The sequence below is a fragment of the Jaculus jaculus genome (genome assembly GCF_020740685.1).
Source record: "Jaculus jaculus isolate mJacJac1 chromosome Y unlocalized genomic scaffold, mJacJac1.mat.Y.cur SUPER_Y_unloc_1, whole genome shotgun sequence".
NCBI lineage: Eukaryota > Metazoa > Chordata > Mammalia > Rodentia > Dipodidae > Jaculus > Jaculus jaculus.
The window spans coordinates 89,069-111,495 of NW_025423386.1; the positions used below are offsets into that span (position 1 = coordinate 89,069).

The following is a 22,427-nucleotide window of genomic DNA, read 5'->3' on the forward strand; positions in this document are numbered from 1 at the left end:
TCAAAACGTTGGAGAAATTCGGCATGGTCAGTTTATATCTTGACACAATAAAGGCTATATACAATGCTCCTAAAGCCAAAATAATACTTAATGGAGAGAGACTGGAGGAATTCCCGTTGATATCAGGAACAAGAGACAGGTGTTCACTCTCACCTATGCTCTTCAATATAATAGTGTAAGTCCTAGCTCAAGCAATAAGACAGTAGAAATAATAAAGGGGATACAATTTGGAAAGAAAGAAATAAAGTTTGCTCTGTTTGCAGATGACATGATTCTATATGTAAGAGACAAGAGAGACTGCATTCCAAAATTCTTAAATGTCATAAACTGGTTCATCAAAGTAGCAGGATACAAAATCAATGCACAAAAATCAGTAGCCTATTATATGCAAATAACAAAGATGCACAGAAAGAAATAAGTGACATTGTCCCATTTTCAAGTTCAACAAGAAAATAATAAAATACCTTGGAATAACATTAAACAAGGTAGTGAAAGGTCTATCCAATGGAAACATAACAACACTCAAAAAAGATATTGAGGGGAACTTGAGAAAATGGAAAGACCTCCCATGCTTCTCGATAGGTAGAATTAACATTGTGAAAATGGCAATCCTACCAAAGTCAATCTACATATTTAGTGCAATTCCCATCAAAATCCCAGCATCATTCTTCACAGAGATATAAAAATTGATCTCAAAATTCATATGGAAAAACAGAAGGCCTTGGATATCCAAGCATATCCTCAGCAAAAGAAACACCTCTGGAGACATCACCGTATTTGATCGAAAGCTATATTACAAAGCCATAGAAATAAAAAGAGCATGGTACTGGCATAAAAACAGGAGTATAGACCAATGATATAGAATTGAGGACCCAGACTTTGGGTCAAGAAACTACAGAGCCACTTGATATTTCGCAAAGGCCCTAACAATATTGGCTGGAAAATGAGAGCATCTTCAACATGTGGTGCTGGAGAAACTGGATAGACATATACAGAAAATTGAAAGTTGATCCACACACCTCACCATGTACCATATCAAGTCCATATGGATCAACAACCTAGTATAACACCAGAAACGTGGCTACTATGGGAAGAAAAGTTAGGAAGAACACTCCATGATTTAGGAATGGGAAGAGACTTCCTGAAAAAGGAAACCCTGTAACACAGGTTCTTAACACTCACTTGACCAATGGGATCACATGATGCTGAAGAGTTTCCTCACCAACGAACATACAGTAAGCAGAGACAATATATTACCCACAGAATGGGAGAAAATAATGGATGATTATACAACTTACAGAGGCCTATTCTCTAGAATCTACAAAGAACTCTAAAACCTAAACAATAAAAAGTCAAACAAACCACTCAGAAAACGGAGCAAAGACCTGGGCAGGCAGGTCATAGAGGAAGAAATACAAATGGCAAACACCCCAAAGGCAATGTTCATCATCCCTAATCATCAGAGAAATGTAAAATAAAACTACTATGAGATTCCACCTTACCCCAGTAATGATAGCAAACATCAAAAAAAAAAAAAAATCAAATGCAAACAAATGCTGGCAAGGATGTGGAGAAATAGGCACCCTCAGCTGCTGTTAGTGGGAATGTAAGATGGTACGAATACTTTGAACATGAATATGGAGACTCCTGAAAACTGACTGTAGAGTTACCAACAGACCCAGTTATTCCCTTACTGGGCTTGTACCCTAAAAGCTCCATGCCTCAGATCAGAGCAATTTACTGAACCATGTTTTTACTGGCTCAATTCATAGTAGCCAAGAGCTGGAATCAACCCAGATGTCCATCCCTAGATGAATGAATAACTTACCTCCAGTATTTAATTCTACACAGCATTAAAGAAAAATGACATAATGTAATTTGAAGAAAAATGCTCAGGCCTAGAACAGCTTATTCTCTGTGAACTCACCCAATCACGGGAAAGATACTCACCGCATGGTCTCACTCATCTACAGCTCCTAACCTGAATCTACCCAAGTCACCAACATACCTACCCAGCATCTCGAGGACTGGAAAATAGGGAATGTGGGGAGGGAGAGGAGTGTAAGTAAGGGTGGGGAACCAAAAGGCAATGGTATCATAAAACTCCACATCCTTCAAGACAGACCAAATGGCTGAACCTCCACCAGGCCCTTTAGAGGAAACACTGCATTCACAAGGTCCCGGAAAGGGTACGACAAAAACTGTTCATTATCGCCTCAAGTTTCTGCTTGTTTCTCTCTCTCCCTCTTCTTTCTCATAGCTCTATCTCCTTTATATCACTTATCCTGTTCTTCCTTCTCTTCTTGGGCACAAACCTGTAACTCCTGGTTCCAGCAGGTTGATATTATCCACAAACAGCTTTTGATCACAGAGACCTACAAGGTTTCCCAAAAGAAAACAGATTTTATCAGAGCTCTTGTTGATTCACCATAGGATAGTGATAAGAGCTTACTGCTGAAGACACCACACAGTGTTGACACATATCATGGAGCAACATGGATGGTAGCTGTATAGAGTCAGTCCCCAAACAGTGTGTCTAGTGCTGGAAGGTGCTATATGAGTGACTGGGGGAAAATGACAAATACTTGTCTAAGCAATACATGCTCTAAACTAGTTATCTGCCAGCAACCTGATGTGATGCCCACACAAGTGCAATAATAGCTCATAGCCATGGTGGGAAACCAACTGCTCTCTATTTGGCTAATTGATCTTCTCAGTGGTATGGAACCCGTAGCTGGTGCTGGGAAACAGGTCAGAATCATATCCAAAAAATGAGCCTGCTCTCTCCTAAACTCTCTCTGAAAAACACTGGTTATTACCTTTACTTGGTGCTAACTTAACTGTCTGTTGGAGAACCTGCATCAGTTTTTCAGATAGATGCAGGTCCTAAGGAAAGAACCACCCCATCATACTTCAAAAAGGCCCTGGCTGAAACTGAGAACAATTGGAAAAACATGCAGGAATGCTGTTTTCTTGGTGAACCAGAAACCAGCACAACCGTGAAGGTGATAGACACAGAAAACAATCAACCCCTACCAAACCAGATATCCAGAGACACAAAGGTGCCCAAGATCACAACACAGAAGCAGACCCACTATGAACCCAACATGGCTCAGGGAAATTTGTGGAAGAGGGGGTGGAAAGAATGTCAGAGCCACAAGCTGGGTCATGACATGCAAAGGTATTTCCTCGTATCCAAAAATAAAGGCTAACTCCAAAATGGATGACCCATATACCCCAATAAGGAGGGTCCCTGTGGAGGGGGGAGAACAGGGAGGATGCTGACAATAATAACTGTTAATTGCATGTATATATGAAAAGCAAAAGAGCAATATTCCACTGAGAGTTGTTCCTTCTCAGGACATAACCACTGAATAACCTGTACAGCTCTCACCACTACTACTTTCAAAAACAAAATTTATTATGAGAAAAAGTATTTCCTCAGAAGCATAAATAAGCCCTCTCCTTCATGTAGCATAACTACATTCAAGAAGAAACATCAACTGCATTTTAATAATGATATTGAAGTGTCATTTCCACGATATGTGAGAAAAAAGGTTAAATTAAGATGATGATATTACTAGTCAAAGGCAACAATGAAAAGAATGAAAATCTGAAGTAAAATGATATAACTAAAGGAGTGCCAGTTTTACTCCTACTGTTCATTAAGTTATGTTAACTAAAGCAATAAAGGATCAGGAAGTGTGAAAATCTTTCCTGGAAATCAGTGATACTTACATCCACCAAACCTCCTTCAGGAATGATTGACTGGCTTAAACTTCAGTGCTGTAGAGAAGAGCTCAAAATGTTTCAGGTCCATAGACAAATGATCTTGGGTCATCATAGCCCCTTTTGTTGTGACTTAGCATCCTGTGGCTGTTAGGTAATTCCTTTTGGAATGTACAAGTAGGACCCCCAGCACCCAACAACTGTAAACTTGACAATATCTTCAGAGAACATCTGAGGCCTACAGTAGAGCTTTCTCCATTTAGTTCTAACCCACTCATCTTATTTTCACACCAATATAGATTTGAACAGTATCTTAATGTATGGTGTTCTTTATTCTGGCACTATTAAAAACCTCACTGGACTTGAAATTTAGGTTAATTTGGGTTAAACCTAAATCTGTGTTCCTAGCCATGGTTACCCATATATGCTCCAACAATGAAGTATATAATATAATATATGATATGATACGATATGATACGATACAATACAATATAATATGATTCTCAGTCAGCCACCCTCATCCACACTTTTGTGACCTTGGTTCTTACAATCAGAAAAAATTCTATTCCGAAATAAAGACTTTCCTACCAGGTTTTAGAATGAAACCAAGCTAGAAAAGGGATTGCACACTGCCCCCAAAAATTCTATTTGTAAAGGCAACCTTGTTTATTAACTCAACCAGGCAAAACCAATCAATAGGCATAAACAAAAATATTTAGCAGACTATTAAACAGGCATGACACATTTATTTAGCCAAACCATATTATTAGATTCCCCTCTATGATCTATGATATTTTAGTCATAGGTTTTTGACTACGTTTTCAGGACCAGGCCTGAATTCCTTATGTTGAGCGTGTCTCAGGTGCAATCAATGGAATAGTTGGTTAAGAAAGTACCAGTCCTACCTCTATTGCACTATTAGGTACACCTTTCCTGGCTGGTTGACTGTGCAGACCACAGAGTGGATCCACTATCTGTTAAGGCTGTTGATGATTTTCTCACCCAGAAGTCTGCATATTACTTGCCAGCACTATGACAGCCAGCCAGCTTGGGTGAGACACCTTTAATCCCAGCATGTGGGAGGCAGAGGAAGTAGGTCACTGTGAGTTTTTGCTCAGCCTGCCACTACATAGAGAATTCCAGGTCAGTCTAAGGCATAGCATGACTCTACCTCAAAGAAAAAATAAAGTATATGAAGAGATGAGCTGGAAAAGTAGAGAAGAATGATAAAAGGATACAAGAAACATATAGCCAGAGAAGGAAAACCATGGAGGGATAACAGTAAAGGAGAGCAGGCAAGACAGGACTTAAGAAACAAATTGTCTTCTACATCATCCCTCCCTAGCTCCCCCTCTCCCTCTCTCTCTCATCTTTCTAATTCTTGTATATTCTTTTTCCTCATTTTCTTAGTGGGCACTGACCTGTAACTACCAGTACCAGCATGGGGCTATCATCTCCAATGAGCTTTTGATCAGAGAAAACTACAAGGTTTCCTAAAAGAATGACAGATTTCTGTCAGAGTATGAGATGACCCACCAAAGGTTAGTGGTAAGACCCTATTGCTGAAGACACCATATGGAGCTAACACAAATGAACGGTATGGCTGGAAGCAAGGAGAGAGTCTGTCCCCAGACAGTCAGTGTGTCTCGTGACAGAAGGTGCTACATGGGTGACTGGGGGAAATGTCCAATATCTGTCCAAGCAAGTCATGGTCTAACCTACTTAGCAGCAAATAAATCTTTGTGATGCCCACACAACTGCAATAGTGGCACACAGCCTTGGGGGGGGGCAATTGCTCTTGATTTGGCTAACTGATCCCCTCAGTGGTGCAGGACCCATAGCTGGAACAAGAAGTCAGAACCATATCCAAACCTAAGCCCCCTCTCCAGTATCAAGCTACCAGCAACCATGCGGTCCAAGAGGGCCTACACCCATTAAACTCTATAAAAATTCAAGGTTATTTTATTTGTCCTCGTGCTAGCTTACTCTCCGTTGGCGAATCTACTTCGTTTTTTCAGATAGGTGCAGATCCTTAGGTGAAACAAGCAAGGGTGCTGTTCTCCTGATGAACAGGATACCAGCACAAGAGGGAAGGAGAACAACACAGAGAAAAATCAACTCCTGCCACATCAGAGAGCCAGAGCCCCAGAGGCCCCCAACTCCTCATCACTGAAGCACACCAAAAGTGAACCCAATATGGCTCAGGGAAATTTTGCGGATGAGGGGGCAGAAAGAATGTCAGACCCACATGTTGGGTCAAGATATGCAGAGACATTTATCATCCCAATAACTGTGGGTTAACCCCACAATGCACAAACCATATACCTCCACAAGGAGGGGCCAATACGGAGGTGGTAGGCGACGGATGAGTCTAATAATGGTCCCGAACTGCCTGTATTTGCTGAATACAAAACTAATTTAAAAAAGAAAAAAATAAAACAAATTGTATGAGAAAATTCCATTAAAAGGTGAAAAACAATCCCTTACTTACAATCACCTATGCTGGGTAGTTGATATGCTTTATTCATGGTATAGATATCTAATTTAAAAAATATTATTAATCCTCAAGTATTTTGTTGAATTGATCAAGTGAAATAGGACTTTTTGAAGTACACATCACAATTAATTCACAATTGCATAGGTCTCGTCATAAAATTTAGTAAAAAAAAATCTTTAAGTATTTATTTTTTATTTTCTAGCAGAGAGACAAGAAAGAGAGAGAGAGAGAATGAGCATACCAGGGCCTCCATCTTCTGAAAATTTATATAGGATGCATATTCTACTTTGTGCAGCTGGCTTTCCATGGGTTCATAGGAGTCAAACCTGAGTAGTTAGGCTCTGCAGGCAAGCACCTTAACTGCTGAGCAAGCTCTCCATCCCATATTTATGAAACATTGGTGATTAGGAAGTATTGTGTGAGGATTGTGCTCTTTTATGAACATAATGTCACCAATCAAGGTCATATGACGCTTTTGTCATTACTAATCTGGTACAGAAAATGAATGAGTGTTAAACAGAGCCCAACATTGGCTGCCAAAAAGGACCTTTTGGGAAAATATTCCCTCAACCATCAGGGTGGACAGTTGGTTGATTCCATTTGATAGAAGCAGAGGATGGACATTAGTGCATCTTTATTTTAGATTCTCCAGCAAAGGAGGTAGGCTGAGCTTCTGCAGAAGAGGAGATGCACAAGGTCAAGAAGACAATCCTGCTGCTGGCAGCTGTATCCAGTGTCAGGTTTTATCTCATTATCTTTGTGAAATTTCATGATCCATTTGATTTTTAATTTTATTACTGGAGTCAGAGTCCCTTCATTATTCTTGTACAAATTTCTTCAATTCTTGCAGAAATGTTCACAGTTAGCCATAATTTACATTAAGTCAACTCTTTCATGACAATCCCTATGAGTGATACCACAAAGACATAGACTGGGATGTCAATTTATAAGTGAGACTTAGAAACATAAATCAAATATCAGTGACTATAAACAGGGCAGGCATATATTTAGAAATAATAACAAGGATTCTTACCATGTCTGATGGTGTGAATTACAATGCATTCACACAATGTCTGTAATACATAAATTATACCTAGATTTCATGTCTACAAAAATATTCTTGATTAGAATATAGGTATCCATATTTTGTCCTTCACATTTTTGTCAAATACTAAAAGAAATTCCCTTGAGATGTATATGAATAATTGGTTTTGTATTATTAATATCAAGTATATTCTACAGAATATAAAGGATACTTGCCTGAAAAGAGTAGTGACCCAGTTTTGATTCTGTAGAACTCACATAAAGCCAAATGCAAAAAAGTGGCACATGAATCTAGAGTTAGTTTGCACGGGCAGGAGGTCTGGTGGGTCCATTCTCTCTCTCTCTCTTTTTCTTTTTAACCTCTCTCCAGCTGTCAAATAAATAATTTTTATGTCCGAATTGGGCAGGAGAGATGGCTAAGTGGTAAGGTGTTTGCCTACAAAGCCTGTGACCTAGGGTATATTCTCCAGATCCCAGAGAAAACCAGATGCACACGGTGGTGTAGGCATCTGCAGCTTCTAGAGACCATGGTGCACACATTCCCTGTCTCTCTCTCTCTTTTTCTCTCTTTCTGTAAATGTATTTATTTTTTAGTATTCTAAAGGGGAAATGCAAATGTAGAGTCATACATAATATAAATTTCAGCAATACTTATGTTATTGCAAGTGGTAAAAGTTTTTGAAATTACCTTTTAAAATTATGAATAAGATATTAAAATATGTATACAGTCTCAAAATTGGAAGGTCATTTTGGAAACACTGAGTTCTTGACATGAAATTGTCATTGAGCTATGGCCTAATGTGTCCCACAGGGCATGATTGGAAGGGCTGCTAGCCTTGGCACATTTCATATGGACGATTCTCTATCATGTGCACAAACTAGTTTCAATTTTGTTTAAGCTTCACTTACTATAATTTCATTAGTGAACAGAAGCAGTTCAACAGTAACTTGAAACAAAGATGTACTGAGAAACAAGAAACAAATAGTCAGGGTTACCTATGAGATTATTCCACACCAGCAAACAAAGAAATGTCATGGCAGTACACTGATGATTTTACAAAGGACAGAAAATGCTAAGAAGACATCAAGTTTGGAATAAGAACCCATTTGTGAACTGGAGTATGTCTATTCAAGTATTTCTATGAATGGCCATAGAACACCCAAACACCTGAAGTGAGAAATAACAAAGGAACAGATCAAATCAGTTTATGTTCACACAGTGGATTCCATTTTTATGCTGAAGAGGAAGGTTTTTTTTTTACACTTCTGCTATGACTATATCTGAAAATTCCTCTTAATTGTCTCTGTACCTCAACTATGTAATTAACATTAAATTTTTCAATTATACTCATTTTGCTGTGACCAGAATTGATAGTGTGTCTCACTGTAAAGCAAACAGAAAATGAATTTGTCCTCTTCCTGTTTTTTGTAATATTGGATTTAAAATAAACCATGAGAGGTATAGTGGCCAACTAGGTTCTGGGTTGGTACTAGATGACAGGCAAAAGATCCCAACATTTTATTAGCACATGCAAAAGTGAGTACAGCAGTGTGAGGTTATTGGGTGGCATTCAAGAAATGAATGTATTTTGTTCCTTTATGCATGCCCTAAGTACCTAGCATTTAGAGACATAGGCTATGTTATTTTTTTTTTTCTTTTTTCATTTGCTTGATACCAGGTCTTGGAAAGCACCAGTACCTAGTAGGATCCCTCATACATCCCAAGCCCCTCACTATGGAATAACACATAGTCTTCTATCTCATGTTACAGTCAGGACCTTCACCCAGCTGTATATATTGACAGGGCCCTGGGCACTGAGATCATATTATCTACATCATTCCTGCACAGCCACTAGTGCCATAGTAAGCTCATCTTCCCGTATAACCTGTGCTTAAGTCTCAAGCAGCTCCAGTGTTAATCTCCATGGAACCACAGCATCCCACAGAGCTCTGAGTACTTTCACCAGCCTTGTTGTTTCTAAAATTCCAGTAACATTCCACCAAACACACTTCACATTCACAATTTAGTATTTATTCAAGGCCATGTAATCTTTCCCAAGCCCCAGTGTTATGCTAGCTTCCCTCCCAGTTCTCTCTTCCACAGGTATCACTTCAGAAACCCAGTACCAGACTCAGAAATTAAAATATATGGCCTCATTACCACTTTTAATTCGAGAACACTTCAGGACTCTTTATAAAGCCCAATGCCCAATGCAGCTGCATACAATTGCCAGTGTCACAAGTTCACACATTAATCCATCACAATCCTATGAATATTGCAACTTATATTGTCCCTATACAATCACCTAGCAACTGCTATGACCAACAGAAGTACAACACCATCCAGTATCAATCTGGAACATGATACAAAACTGATATAATCCAAGGCTAATCCTAATTGAGGTCATGTCCCACCCTGGAACCACTCATCTCAGTATCAGCATTCAGATACCTACAAAATTATTGGCTCTGCCCTCTGATCCTTGCTATCATCCTTCAATACAATTAGTTTCATTCAAATACACATTATGGACCACGGCTTTCCATCCCACCCTTAATATTCCACACATACACCTGCAACCACACTGGTATAATTTTGCAATACTGCCATGTCCCTGACCTCCACAATCATCCCTTTGTTCTCTGAACCTCCCCCCACCCCAACAGCTAATGTCTCTAAGCCTCTGGTGCCCCTTGAACATAGAGTGAAGTACTAATCACTCATCCACCTGTGCACTGTGTTATCATACCCTAGTACTAACTGGAGTTCCCAGCATCCATTTGAACATCATACTTCCAAGTTGTAGCTTTTCCACACCAGCACCAACTTCAGACTTTGATATCATTGCTATATTCATTTTATAACCAGCTCCTCAGCTCCCTGAATTGACCCCAGGTCTTGGTTTCCCCTGTATTATAAAACAGAAGATGTATGTACCAGAGTTTGTCCATGTTCCCTAGACCATGTCAAAGTTAGTAATATCTGGTATGCATATCAATAAGACTCATCTTTTCAAAGCGATGGCATGGACTGGGGAAGTCACTTTGAGAAGACTCAGGTAATAAAATGACATAGAAATTGCAGTGTACACCTACTCCATTTTCCATTGTGGAACTCATAACACATGAGTGAGGAAGTATTATGGTCCTTGACATTTCAGGTGTGTTTTTTAATGCAGATCAAATTAAGCTTTCATGTCCTCACATCCACTTCTATGTTCAGATTGATAATATTATGTGGTGCTCATAGGACTGAACCATGTTCTAAATTTATATAATGGATGTAATCCATCAGAATTAGCAATAATATCTCTCAAACATATCATATGTTTTTCAGTTTTTCTGTGAGGTAAATCAGATTCATTAATGCCAGTACAATTTGCAGAACAAAATAGGAAACATGTCTGTACCAACCAAGTGCACATTCTTCTTTCAGTTTTCAGGGGATTTTCACACCCTCTACCTGGCCTCTAATCGTCTGTCAGCAATAAATGAAAATGGGCTGCTCAGGCTTTACTTTCGAAATATTTCATTTTATGATGGTTATAAGAAAATGTCTGCGACATTTTATATGAGGTAAGTCAAATATGTTTCACTACTAAAACTGACCTATTTGAATGCTAACCAAAATTTCTCTGTCATATTTACATTGATATATCTCATTTTGCATGAGAATTTGATTTTCTGTTGGTAGTTTACAGAACCTGAAGTTTATAAGTCATGGTACAACTTGACACCAACCAGAAGACATTGTGTAATTCCTTGAAGATACTCACATTTGGAAAAATCCTGATAAATTCCATTCATTTCAGACACTACTTACAGATGGTGAGCAAAGTTCATTCTGTGTAAACCTACAATTTGGTGAAAGTCCACCAAGCCCAATGACTATAATTGGAGTTTATTCCTTTCCTTTCTGGAAGTAGGGTCTCATTTGCCTCAAGCTGGCCTCATCTTTAGCTGATTACCTGGAAATCCTGAGCCTTCTGCATTACCATCCCATTTGTAAGGACTATAGCAGTGTATCCCATAGCCATACATTCTTGCCTTATTAATAAAAGTAATGTTTAGTGAAGATTCCTTAGAGTTGTCAGAGTAGGAAGGCATGGCAAAACATAGTCTTATTACAGGAAGCCAATGATTAATACAGGGGTATCTCCACCACTTTGGACATGAGAATTTTACATACCTAGTTCTAGAACAGCCAGTATAAAAGAAATCTACCAGAGCTAGCCTAGTAAATGACCATGCACTTCATTGGCATGAAGAACAGGAGAGGAGAATCTGCTCCTGAACATGGAGGAGGACATCTTCATATGCAAGTCACGTCTCCTTAACTTGGGTGAGGATGTGGAGCTCTCTTAGGGTACGAGAGACAAGGTAATAAAATTTTGCGATGAAATACTGACATTTTACAGGTGTACATGCTTCAAATTATAATTCAGAATTTCCACAGAAATTTGTGGGTATGTGAGAACATGTATTAATATCAACACCTCACACTGGTGTTTCTCCTTAGTGGAAAAAGAGTCATGAATTCTTTGCACAGAAGGGGTAATACAGAGAATATTGGCAGCCGTACACATATTTATAGCAAATAATCAGAACATCAGGGAAGGAGGGATTACTTAGCGGTTAAGGCATTCACCTGCAGAGCCAAAGGAACGAAGTTTGATTCTCCAGGACCCACATTGGCAGATAAACAAACGGGCACATGCATCTGGCATTTGTCTGCAATGTCTGTAGGCCCTCGTGATCCCATTCTCTCCCTCTCTCTCTCTCTCTCTCTCTCTTTCTCTCTCTCTGTCAAATAAGTAAATAAAAATAGAATAATTTAAAATTTCAAAACATCATTTGAACTTAATAATGTGGCACAACCTTAATATGCTAATCATTGTCAGAAATCTCAACCAACATGAACTAGCATGGGGGATGATCAGAAGTTCAGGGATAACCTAAGCTACATAATGCCTTCAGAGACAGCTTCTGCTACAACTGTGTTCTCACTGGACCCAGTTGACATCAACTCAAAAATAATACCTTTCCCCAAACTACTCTCAGGAGACATATTCATGTTGAAAGTATGTTCTGAGCTTTCTGAGAATATTTGTTACAGTCCTATCATTAAGATAAGAATTGAGACATGCTTGCAAATGTCTGTCCCCCCCTGTTCTGGCGAATCCAGGAGGAGAATATGTGCAAGATATTTTGCTTTGAAAAACCACATTAATCAGTGGCATTTCACTTAAGTGATAGGTCTTGTGTGGCCATGTGTCAGTGATGAAAACACTCATACACATCTTCAAGCTTTATATGCACACATGCATACACACAGGAATGCATACTGAATACACATATGTATTCAATAAATGAATAAGCAACTGGAAAAGGAAAACCAGAAATCAGATATAAAACTGAAAACTCAATTCAGTGACTGTATTTCAGATGTTTTCAAAGTCTATGCATTCAGATAGTGTTTTAAACTTTCCCCATGGTGTTAAGTCAAAGAGGATATTTCTTGAATTTTGAACTGTGAGGGAGAATGAGAAGGAGCTGCAAACACGATGTGGCACAGGAAGTCACACAGAATTGTGGGACAATTGTCAGAAGTTGATGTGAGACAGAGTAAAGCTGTGAAAATGCAGTTTCCTTTTAGACTGTCAACTGTAATGTAGTGTTGCTACTTCCTCAAGTAAAAGTAGTGTGGAATATTAGTTGATATGTGCTGGATGTCTTCTATCCTTATCTAGGGAAAATGGCACATGTCGACTCTACAGACTTCAGGCAGCCAATTACAAACGTTGGATTTTTGCTCTTATAAGTAAGTACTTCTTTTCTTACTATGGCTAGCAAAAAACAATCTTCACAGGACAGTTTCCTTCAACATGGTATTATGTGCTATCCTTTCACTTTTTCTTTTCATTATCTTACAGATGACTATTTGTGCTTGAGAGGTTGACTTTTGTCATTCTTTCAGTGTATCCACTACTAGACACTGAACCAGTTGAACAGAAAATTGACAACCCAAAGGGTTTGTGGCTCCTCCATAATTCATATACTCCTATCCAAGAGTCTGGATCCGACAATTTTATAATAAAGATGTAGGTGGGTATAATTATCATGACTACCTGCTATTGACATAAGCATTTTAGTGTAGCTCCACATCTACCATCTTGCAACAATCCAAAAATATTATACCAACTATGCACCACATGATTATAAGTATGGGTAATTCAAACATGCACATTATAAGAATGAATTGAATGTAGTTCTTCACAAGAATGGCTATCTAAATTCTACAAAAGGTTTGTCCTTATTACAAATGCATATTGTGAAATTCTCTAACCTCAGACTGTATTCATTTACGTGAATACTTAAGGAAGACATTATAGCATTTTTTGGTTTGAGCTTGTACAATTATTGATAGAAGGGAAGTCATGGAAAATTGGTGGGGAGACAGCCATCTTGTACTGGCAATATATGAAGCTACATTCATATATACCATACTTTTTTTTTCTAAATTTGTTTTGATGTTACTTGACTAGTGGCAACCTAAAGAGTAATAGTGAGTGTACCTCTCAGCAATTGTGGAGGAAAAGAAAAAATGCTGTGTTAGTCAACTCTCAAGGTTAAAGCCCCCCCCCTCAAAAAAAGATCATTTTTGTCCCTTTTGCAAAAGGTTTAGTCTGTGATATGTAGAAGTCATGTATCTGGACCTTTGATGACTTACAACATTCTGATGATGTCTGAACTGTCTTGGAAGGACTGTCCATTTTATAACAGAGGGGGAAAAAAACATGAAGAAAATCAACGCCATTCATAGTATGATGTTCACAGGCATAATGGACGCCCTTAGAAATGATCCCAGCTTTTAGAGTTTGCCAACTTTTCTGAATCAAGTTCTCACAAGGAAGTTAGCATCACAGTTGTGATTGTAGTTTCCTTGAATTGATGCAACTAGTTTAACGGGAAGTTCATCCAATATATAATCTGAGTGTATCATCCAAAATACATTATAATATGCAACATAATGACAGGCATTGATTATTTTTCCATAAAAAGTAAAAGTGGTACATACACACTGTATACATTTAAAGGCATAATTTAAAATTAAAATTAAGACTTCATGCATTCCTAACATCAGTTTTTTCATAAATTAACAAAATGTCTTAACGCTATGATGTTTGGCCTATATGTTCCATGTAGTAATGGAAGCCCCATTTGCTGAGGCAGTAAGACCTTAGTAAAATTAGCCTCCAAATCTTGGACTTCTGAAATGGCTTGCCTCTTTGGAGATGCAGGTCAACTGCATGGGTATTGTGGGCTATGCATTGTGAGGGAGGGAGGGGAGAGGCAATATCTCTGTGCAAAATGTCCCAGCTAGTGGCTCTAACAATCCTTCAGCCTCCTCTTTCACAAAATTGCCTGTGCCATACTGGGAGCATTTAAAGTCTACTTCAGTGATGGGGTCTTAGGATCATCTGGATCTCTAGCTCAGTAGGTGCTGAGTGTCCTCAGTATCTATTCCATCACCCCTATGCTGATAACAACTTAACTAAGACAGTGGTATTCTTGCTTGTTTCTTCAATTCTTCTGTGCTTTCAGCTGGGGCGGAGGACACTAGATCCTTCAATTCCCCAGGTCAACTTCCCATCTAACAAAGAGTAGCAGATTCTCCAATGGTGTATGAACATAAACACCAGTTAAATAGCATAATGTTAACTAATTTAGAGAGAATTAAGAGTGTTTAGACACTCTTATAGTGTAAGGTTAGTGGGAATGTAACAATGGAAAGCAGATCCATTATCTGGATATGATTATGACTTGTTTCCCAGTTCCAGATATGATTCCCTTTCCACTGAGCAGATCTGTTCACAAATCCAAGAGCAGTTGGTTACCCACCATGGCTGTGTGCCACTATTGCAATTGTGTGAGCATCATGTTAAGTTGTTTATTTCTGGGTCGCTTAGACTTTGAGTTGCTTAGACAGATTTTGTCCACTTCCCCCCACCCCTTGGTAGCTCATGTAGCTCCATCCAGCACTCCATGGGCTAATTGTCTGGGGTGTGGCTCTCCTCCTGATTACAACCATGATCCATATCAACAGCATTTGGTGTCTTCAGCAGTCAGGGTCTTACCATTAAACTCTGGTTGGTAATCAAGTGCTCTCACAGAAGTTGGTCTTGTTTGTATTGGGAAAACTAATAGGTCTCTCTGATCATCAGCTCATTATGGATATCGAGAACATACTGGTACAGGGAATTACGGGCCTTGGCCAAACGCAAGAAAAATCAAATGCTAGAGAAGAAAAAGAAACATGAGAAATTTGACGTTAGGTTTCATCTCACTCTCTCCAGGGCCTTTCTATTCAGATGCTTCCTCTAAGGTCCTACCTATTGAGGATCCACCTTTTAGTCAGAATTTCAGGATATAGGATTTTTTGGTACCAGTTCATTTTGGGTCCAGTTGTGTGCCCACACCGTCTTTTTCCTTTACCTAAGCCCTATGCTTCCTATTGTCCAAGCCTCAAGATGCTATTCAGTTATGTCAGCAACTCGGGCTGATCCAGATTAGGAACTGCAGATGAGGGAGAGTATGTGGTGGTTGTCTTTCTGTGATTGTGTGAATTCACTGAGTATGATCTGCTCTAAGTTCAACCATTTTTCCACAAATTTCAATGTGTTATTTTTTCTTACTGCTGAGTAGAATTCCATTGTGTAGATGTCCCACATCTTGCTTATCTATTCATCCAGTGATGGACATCTGGGTTGATTCCAGTTTTGAGCTATTAGGAATTGAGTAGCTATAATTGTGGGTGAGCAAATATTTCTCAACTGAGATGTGGAACTTTTGTGGTAAATGCCCAGTAAGGGAATAACAGCATCTGCTGGCAACCCTATATCCATCCTCCCCAGCAATCTCCAGATTGATTTCCACAAGGGTTTACCAGCTGCCATTCCCAACCCCAGTGAATTAGTGTTACTGTTTTTTTTACAGCCTTGCCAACATTTGTTTACATTTGATTTTTATCCTTACTGGTGTGAGGTGGAATCTCATAGTAGTTTTAATTTACATTTCTCTAATGGTTAGGGATGTTGAAATTTTTATTAAGTGTGTGTTACCCCTTTGTAATTCTTCCTCTGAGAATTCCCTATGTGGTTCTCTGCTCCACTTTTTCAGTGGTTAGTTTGATGCTTTATTGTTTAGATTTTGAGTTCTTTAATATTCTAGATATTAGGTTTCTGTCAGTGGTATAGCTGGCAAAGACTTTCTCCTTTTTAGTGGGGAATCTATTCACTTTGGTTGTGGTATGTTTGTCTATGCAAAAGTTTTGCAGCTTCATGAGATCCCATTGACTGACTGCATGTTTAATTTCCTTGGCTACTGTAGTTTCGTTCAGTAAGTCTTTTCCCAGTCCTATATCATGCAAAGTGCTTCTCATTATTTCTTTGAGTAATTGAAAAAATTTCATGTCTTATACTGAGGTCTTTAATCCATTTGGACTTGATTTTTCTCCATGGCAAAATGAATGGGTCTAATTTCATTTTTCTACATATCGTCATCCAATTTATCCAACACCAGTTGTTGAAGATGCTGTCTTTTCTTCAGTCTACATTATTGGCATCTTTGTCAAAGATCAGGCAGCTGTAGTTGCTTGCCCTAAAGTCTGGGTCTTCAAATTTGTTCCATTGATCTATGTTTCATTTTTATTCCAGTACCATGTTGGTTATTGTCACTATGGCTTTGTAACTTAGCTTTAGATCAGGTATGGTGGTACCACCAGAAGTGCTTCTATTACTGAGGTATATTTGGATATCTTAGGCCTTTTGTCATTCCATATAAATTTTGATATCATTTTTTTCAGTCTCTGTGAAGAATGATTGTATTATTTTATTGGTATTGCATTAATCCTCTACACTGGTTTGGGTAGAATTGCCATTTTCACGATATTAATTCTACCTATCCCCATCTTATCAAGCACTGCTCTATTTCTTTTTTGAGTGTGTTTATATTTTCATTATATGTGTCTTTCACATCCTTTCTTAGTGTTATTCCAAGGGATTTTATTTTTTTGCTATTGAAAATGGGACAGCATCACTGATTTATTTCTATGAATATTTGTCCTTTTCATACACAAATAATACTGATTTTTGTGCATTAATTTTGTTTTGTTTTGTGCCACTTAGCTGAAGGAATGTATCAACTTTAGAAGTATGGGGATGGAGACTTTTTGGTCACTTATATAAACGATCATATCATCTGCAAATAGGGCTAACTTGAGTTCTTCCCTTAAAATTTGAATCCCTTTTTATAACTTTCTCCTTTCTTATTGCTTGGGCAAGTAATTCCAGTACTATGTTGAAGAGCAGAAGTGAGAGTGGACACCCCTGTGTTCTTCCTTATCTCAGTGGGAACTCCTTGAGTTTTTCCCCAGTAAGTATTATTTGAGCTTTAGGAACTTTTTGTATACCCTTTATTGTGTTGAGATATAAACCCTCCATGCCTATTCTTTCCAGTGTTGTGATCAAGAAGTGGTGCTGTATTTTTTCAAAGGCCTTCCCTGCATCAATCAGGATGATCATGTGATTTTTATGGTTCAGTTTATTTATGTCGCATATTATGTTGACTGGTTTCTGTATGTTAAGCCAGTCCTACATCCCTGGCGTGTAGCCTACCTTATCAAAGTTGATAATGCTTTTGATGCATTATTAAGTTATTCAAGTCTAGCAATTTTACAATTTCTATTTTGATTTCTTCCATGATCCATTCATTGTTTAAAAGTGTATTGTTTTGTCTCCAGGACTTGGTGGAATTCTTCATGTATCTCTTGCTGTTGATTCCTTGCTTAAAAGCATTGTGATCTGTCATGATGCAGGAAGTTATTTCAATTTTCCTGACTTTATGAAAGCATGCTTCATGGCCTAAAATATGGTCAAGTTTTAGAAGGTTCCATGGGCTGCTGAGAAGAATGTGTATTCTGTAGCGCTGGGGTGGAAAGTTCTGTAGGTGTCTGTTAGGTCTAGTTGATCTATGATGCTGTTGAGCTATCTTTATTTCACTGCTGATATTCTCCTTCGATGATCTATTGGTGATAGTAGAGTATTGGTCTCTGACTATGATGGTGTTAGTGTTTATTTCTCTTTTCTTGTCAAGTAGATTTTGTTTGATAAACTGTGGTGCACCTGGTTGGCATATATATGTATGATTTTTATGTGCTCCTGTTGGATCATTCTCTTGATGAGTAAGAAATGGCCTTCTTTGTACTTTTGGATTACTTTTATTTTGAAGTTTGCATCTCAGATATTAATATAGCAACACCTGCTTCTTGTTTATTTATTAATGTAGTTGGAATATCCAAGCTTTTACCCTAAGGTGGTGTCTATCTTTAGTGGTGATGTGGGTTTCTTGGACAGAAGATAGAAAGGTTCAGTTTTTTAAAATACAACCTGATAACCTGTGTCTTTTTGGGGTGAGTTAAGACCACTAATATTTAAAGTTATTGCTGTGAGCTTTGAATTAATCCCTGCCATGATGAGGAGTTTTGTGGAGCATGGTGTTTCCTTGTGTTATGTACTGTTTTGAGAATGGTTTATTTGGCTATTGTGATTTTCTTTTTGCTGGGCTCTGAGATTGTTTTTTAAGTTAGTTTTCTATTCAGCAAATACATGCAGTTTGGTACCATTGTTAGGCTCATCCATGACATACCCCCTCCCCATTGCCCACTCCTTGTTGAGGTATATGGGTCATGCATTGTGGGGCCAGCCCACAGTTATTGGTATGATAAATGTCTCTGCATATCCTGACCCAACATGTGTCTCTAACATGCTATCCTCCTCCTCTTTCGCAAAATATCCCTGAGCCATGTTGGGTTCATTTTTGGTCTGCTTCAGTGATGAGGTGTTGGGGGCCTCTGAGGCTCTGGATCTCTGACTTGGTAGGAGTTGATTTTTCTCTGTGTTGGTCTCCTTCACACTTGTGCTGCTATCTGGTTCATCAGGAAAACAGCACCCTTGCTTCTTTCACCAATTTTCCTTAGTTTCAGTCAGGGCCCGTTTGAGGTATGATGGGGTGGCTCTCTCCTTACATCTACATCTATCTGAAAAGGAGAAGCAGATTCTCCAATGGAGAGTAAGTTAGCACCAAGACAAATGAGATAACCCTTACTTTGTTTTTTTTTAGATGGTTTAATAGGTGTAGGCCCTCTTGTACCCCATGACTGATGGTAGCTTGATATTGGAGAGTGTGATTATGTTTGGATATGGTTCTGACTTGTTTCCCAGCTCCAGCTATGGTTCCCGTACCACTGAGGGGATTATTTAGCCAAATCAAGAGCAGTTGGTTCCCCACCATGTCTGTGTGCCACTATTGCACTTGTGTGGGCATCACATCAGGTTATTTGTTGCTAATTAGGTTAGACAATGAGTTGCTTGGACAGATCTTGGTCATTTCCCCCAGTTTCCCATTAGCACCTTCTGGCACTAGACTCGCTGACTTGGGACTGATTATCTCCTGACTTCCAGCCATGCCATTCCATTTTACGTGTCAGCTGCATATGGTGTCTTCAGCAATAGGGTCTTACCACTAACCTTTCGTGGGTCATCTAGTACTCTGACAGAAATCTGTCACTCTTTTAATAAATCTTGTAGGTTTCTCTGATCAAAAGCTCATCTGGAAAGAATTCACAAGAAGATAGTGAAGACTCAGAAGAAAAAGATGTGAAGACCAAGAAGGATAATTCTCACTCAGCAGAAGACAGTGAAGGTGAAAAAGATGATCACAAAAATGTGTGCCAGCAATGGCAGGCAGCATCTAAAGCAGCATCTAAACAGAGAGAGATGCTCTTGGAGGATGTGGGCAGTGAGGAAGAGCTAGAGGAAGAAGACAAGCCACCGTTCCAGGAAAAAGATTCTGGCAGCGATGAGGATTTCCTAATGGAAGATGATGATGACAGTGACTATGGAAGTTCAAAACAGAACAACAAAAAGATGGTTAAGAAGTCCAAACCTGATAGAAAAGAAAAGAAGATGCCAAAACCCAGACTAAAGGCTAAAGTGACGCCAAGTCCAGTAAAAGGCAAAGGAAAGGTGGGCCACCCCACAGCTTCAAAGGTGTCAAAGGAAAAGACGCCTTCTCCCAAAGAAGAAGAAGAAGAGCCAGAGAGCCCTCCAGAAAAGAAGGTGTCTGCAAGTCCTCCACCGGAGAAGTCTGGAGATGAAGGGTCTGAAGATGAAGCCCAGTCTGGGGAAGATTAAAAGTGATGATGGTTTGGGGAGAGATTTTATTAAAAAAAATAAAAAAAGCAAAAGAGAAGGGGAAAATAGAAAGCTACATAAGATAGAACATGGTATTGGCTATTGGCTATGGCCTGACTCATGGGCTTTCAGTGCTTGTTTCCACTTGTTGAAAATAGTCTCTCGCTCTCTTGCTCTCTCTCTCTTTCACTCTTTCTCAGAAAACCTTTGTACATTGAAGTGTTTAAGTTACCATTTTGTCTGTTTTTCTCTTCTCTTTGCCAACTCTTCCCCACCACAATGAAAGCCATGTCAAATTAATCACTGGATTGATGCTTCATCTTTTTATTTTTAATGGGAGGTATGCCATGACTGTAAAGCAATAAGATCTGAGATGGACACTATGGAAACTGCTTTTTGCTAAAGAATAGCAAGTTGAACAGTAATCAAAAAATAACAGATTTTAGTTAAAAATGATTGCTTCTTTAGTTTCCTTTACTTTTTACAAACAAGTTGTTATCTAACCTGAGTTTATATACATAAATGTCCAAAGGAAAAAAAAAAAAACATGACTCTAAACTTGCACTGATGAGGCAAGTAGGTAAACATGAATTCTGAATTGTTACCGAAAGTACTCATGTTGTTTCCTGTGGGGTATGTGAGGAACAGGGTTCCGGAGCTTGCATGGGGATCTGGTTTTTTTTTAATTTTATACCTATTCTTAGATTCAGAGCCAGTGATCCTGTTATTCCTCTATTGTCCTTAATAAGCTTAAAAAAAACAGAGATCGCCAAAACTGAAATCACTCCCAATTTCATATTTCATTCTCCAATGGTTTGTGTTTTTAGACTATATATATATATATATATATATATATATATATATATATATATATATATATATATATATATATATGCTGTTTTTCAGATAAAATTTTACCCAGAACCAAAAAATTAAAGAAAATGAGGGAGAGATGCCCTAGAATTTAAATAGTAAGATAAAGCTACACATCTGGATTTCTTTCATACTGACAATGTTAAGGTTTTAACCAAATAAAATTCCAGCTAATGTGAAACTCAGTAAAAAAAGAAAAAAGCTCATTGTGGATGATAGCCCCATGCTGGCACTGTGAGTCACAGGTCAATGCCCACTAAGAAAATAAGGAAGAATATAACTAATATACAAGAGTTAAGGTGGAGAGAGAGAAAGAGAGGGAGGGAGAGGGAGAGGGAGGGAGGGAAGATGTAGAAGGTTTAGATAAATTGACCCTACCCTCTCCAGTGTCTTGTGGTTCAGGTGTTTCCTGTAAGGGCCTGGTGAAGGTTCAGCCATTTGGTCTGCCTTTTAGGAAGTAGATTTTTATAGTACCATTGTCATTTGGGTCTAGATTACTGCTTCCCAACTCTTCTATGCCCTCCCCTCCCTCCCCATCCATCCTAGTGTATAGTCTATGAGATGCTTGCTGGGTATGTAAGGTATCTTGGGTAGATTCAGGTTAGGTGCTGTAGATGAGTGAGACTATGTGGCGTTTTTTTCTGTGATTGGGTAAGTTCACTGGGGATGATGTTTCAGGATCACCCATTTTTCCTCAAATTTCATTGTGTCATTTTTTTTTTCTTACTGCTGTATAGAATTCCATTGTGTAGATATACCACATCTTTGTTATCAGTTCTTCTAATGATGGACATCTGGGTTGATTCCAGCTCTTAGCTATTATGAATTGAGCTGCTACAAACATGGTTGAGCAAATCACTCTGGCCTGTGGTTTGAAGGTTTTAGGGTGGATGCCCAGTAAGGGAATAACTAGGTCTGTTGGTATCTCTACAGTCAGCTTTTTCAGCTGTCTCCATATTGCTTTCCAAAGGTTTTTGATTGTCCTGTGTGGAATATTCCCTCATGTATTCTCTGTAGGTTTGGCTTTCTGT

General features: G+C 38.7%; 1 protein-coding gene across 1 annotated transcript; it reads left to right on the forward strand.

The window, feature by feature from the left end:
• Nucleotides 1-10,670: 10,670 nt before the first annotated feature.
• LOC123457141 (nuclear ubiquitous casein and cyclin-dependent kinase substrate 1-like) lies at nucleotides 10,671-20,562 on the forward strand. The gene is made up of 4 exons (XM_045141175.1): nucleotides 10,671-10,846; nucleotides 13,021-13,091; nucleotides 13,248-13,371; nucleotides 19,935-20,562. The coding sequence occupies exons 1-4, from the start codon at nucleotides 10,671-10,673 to the stop codon at nucleotides 20,521-20,523; spliced, it is 960 nt and encodes a 319-aa protein (XP_044997110.1). The 3' UTR covers nucleotides 20,524-20,562.
• The last annotated feature ends 1,865 nt before the right edge of the window (nucleotides 20,563-22,427 follow it).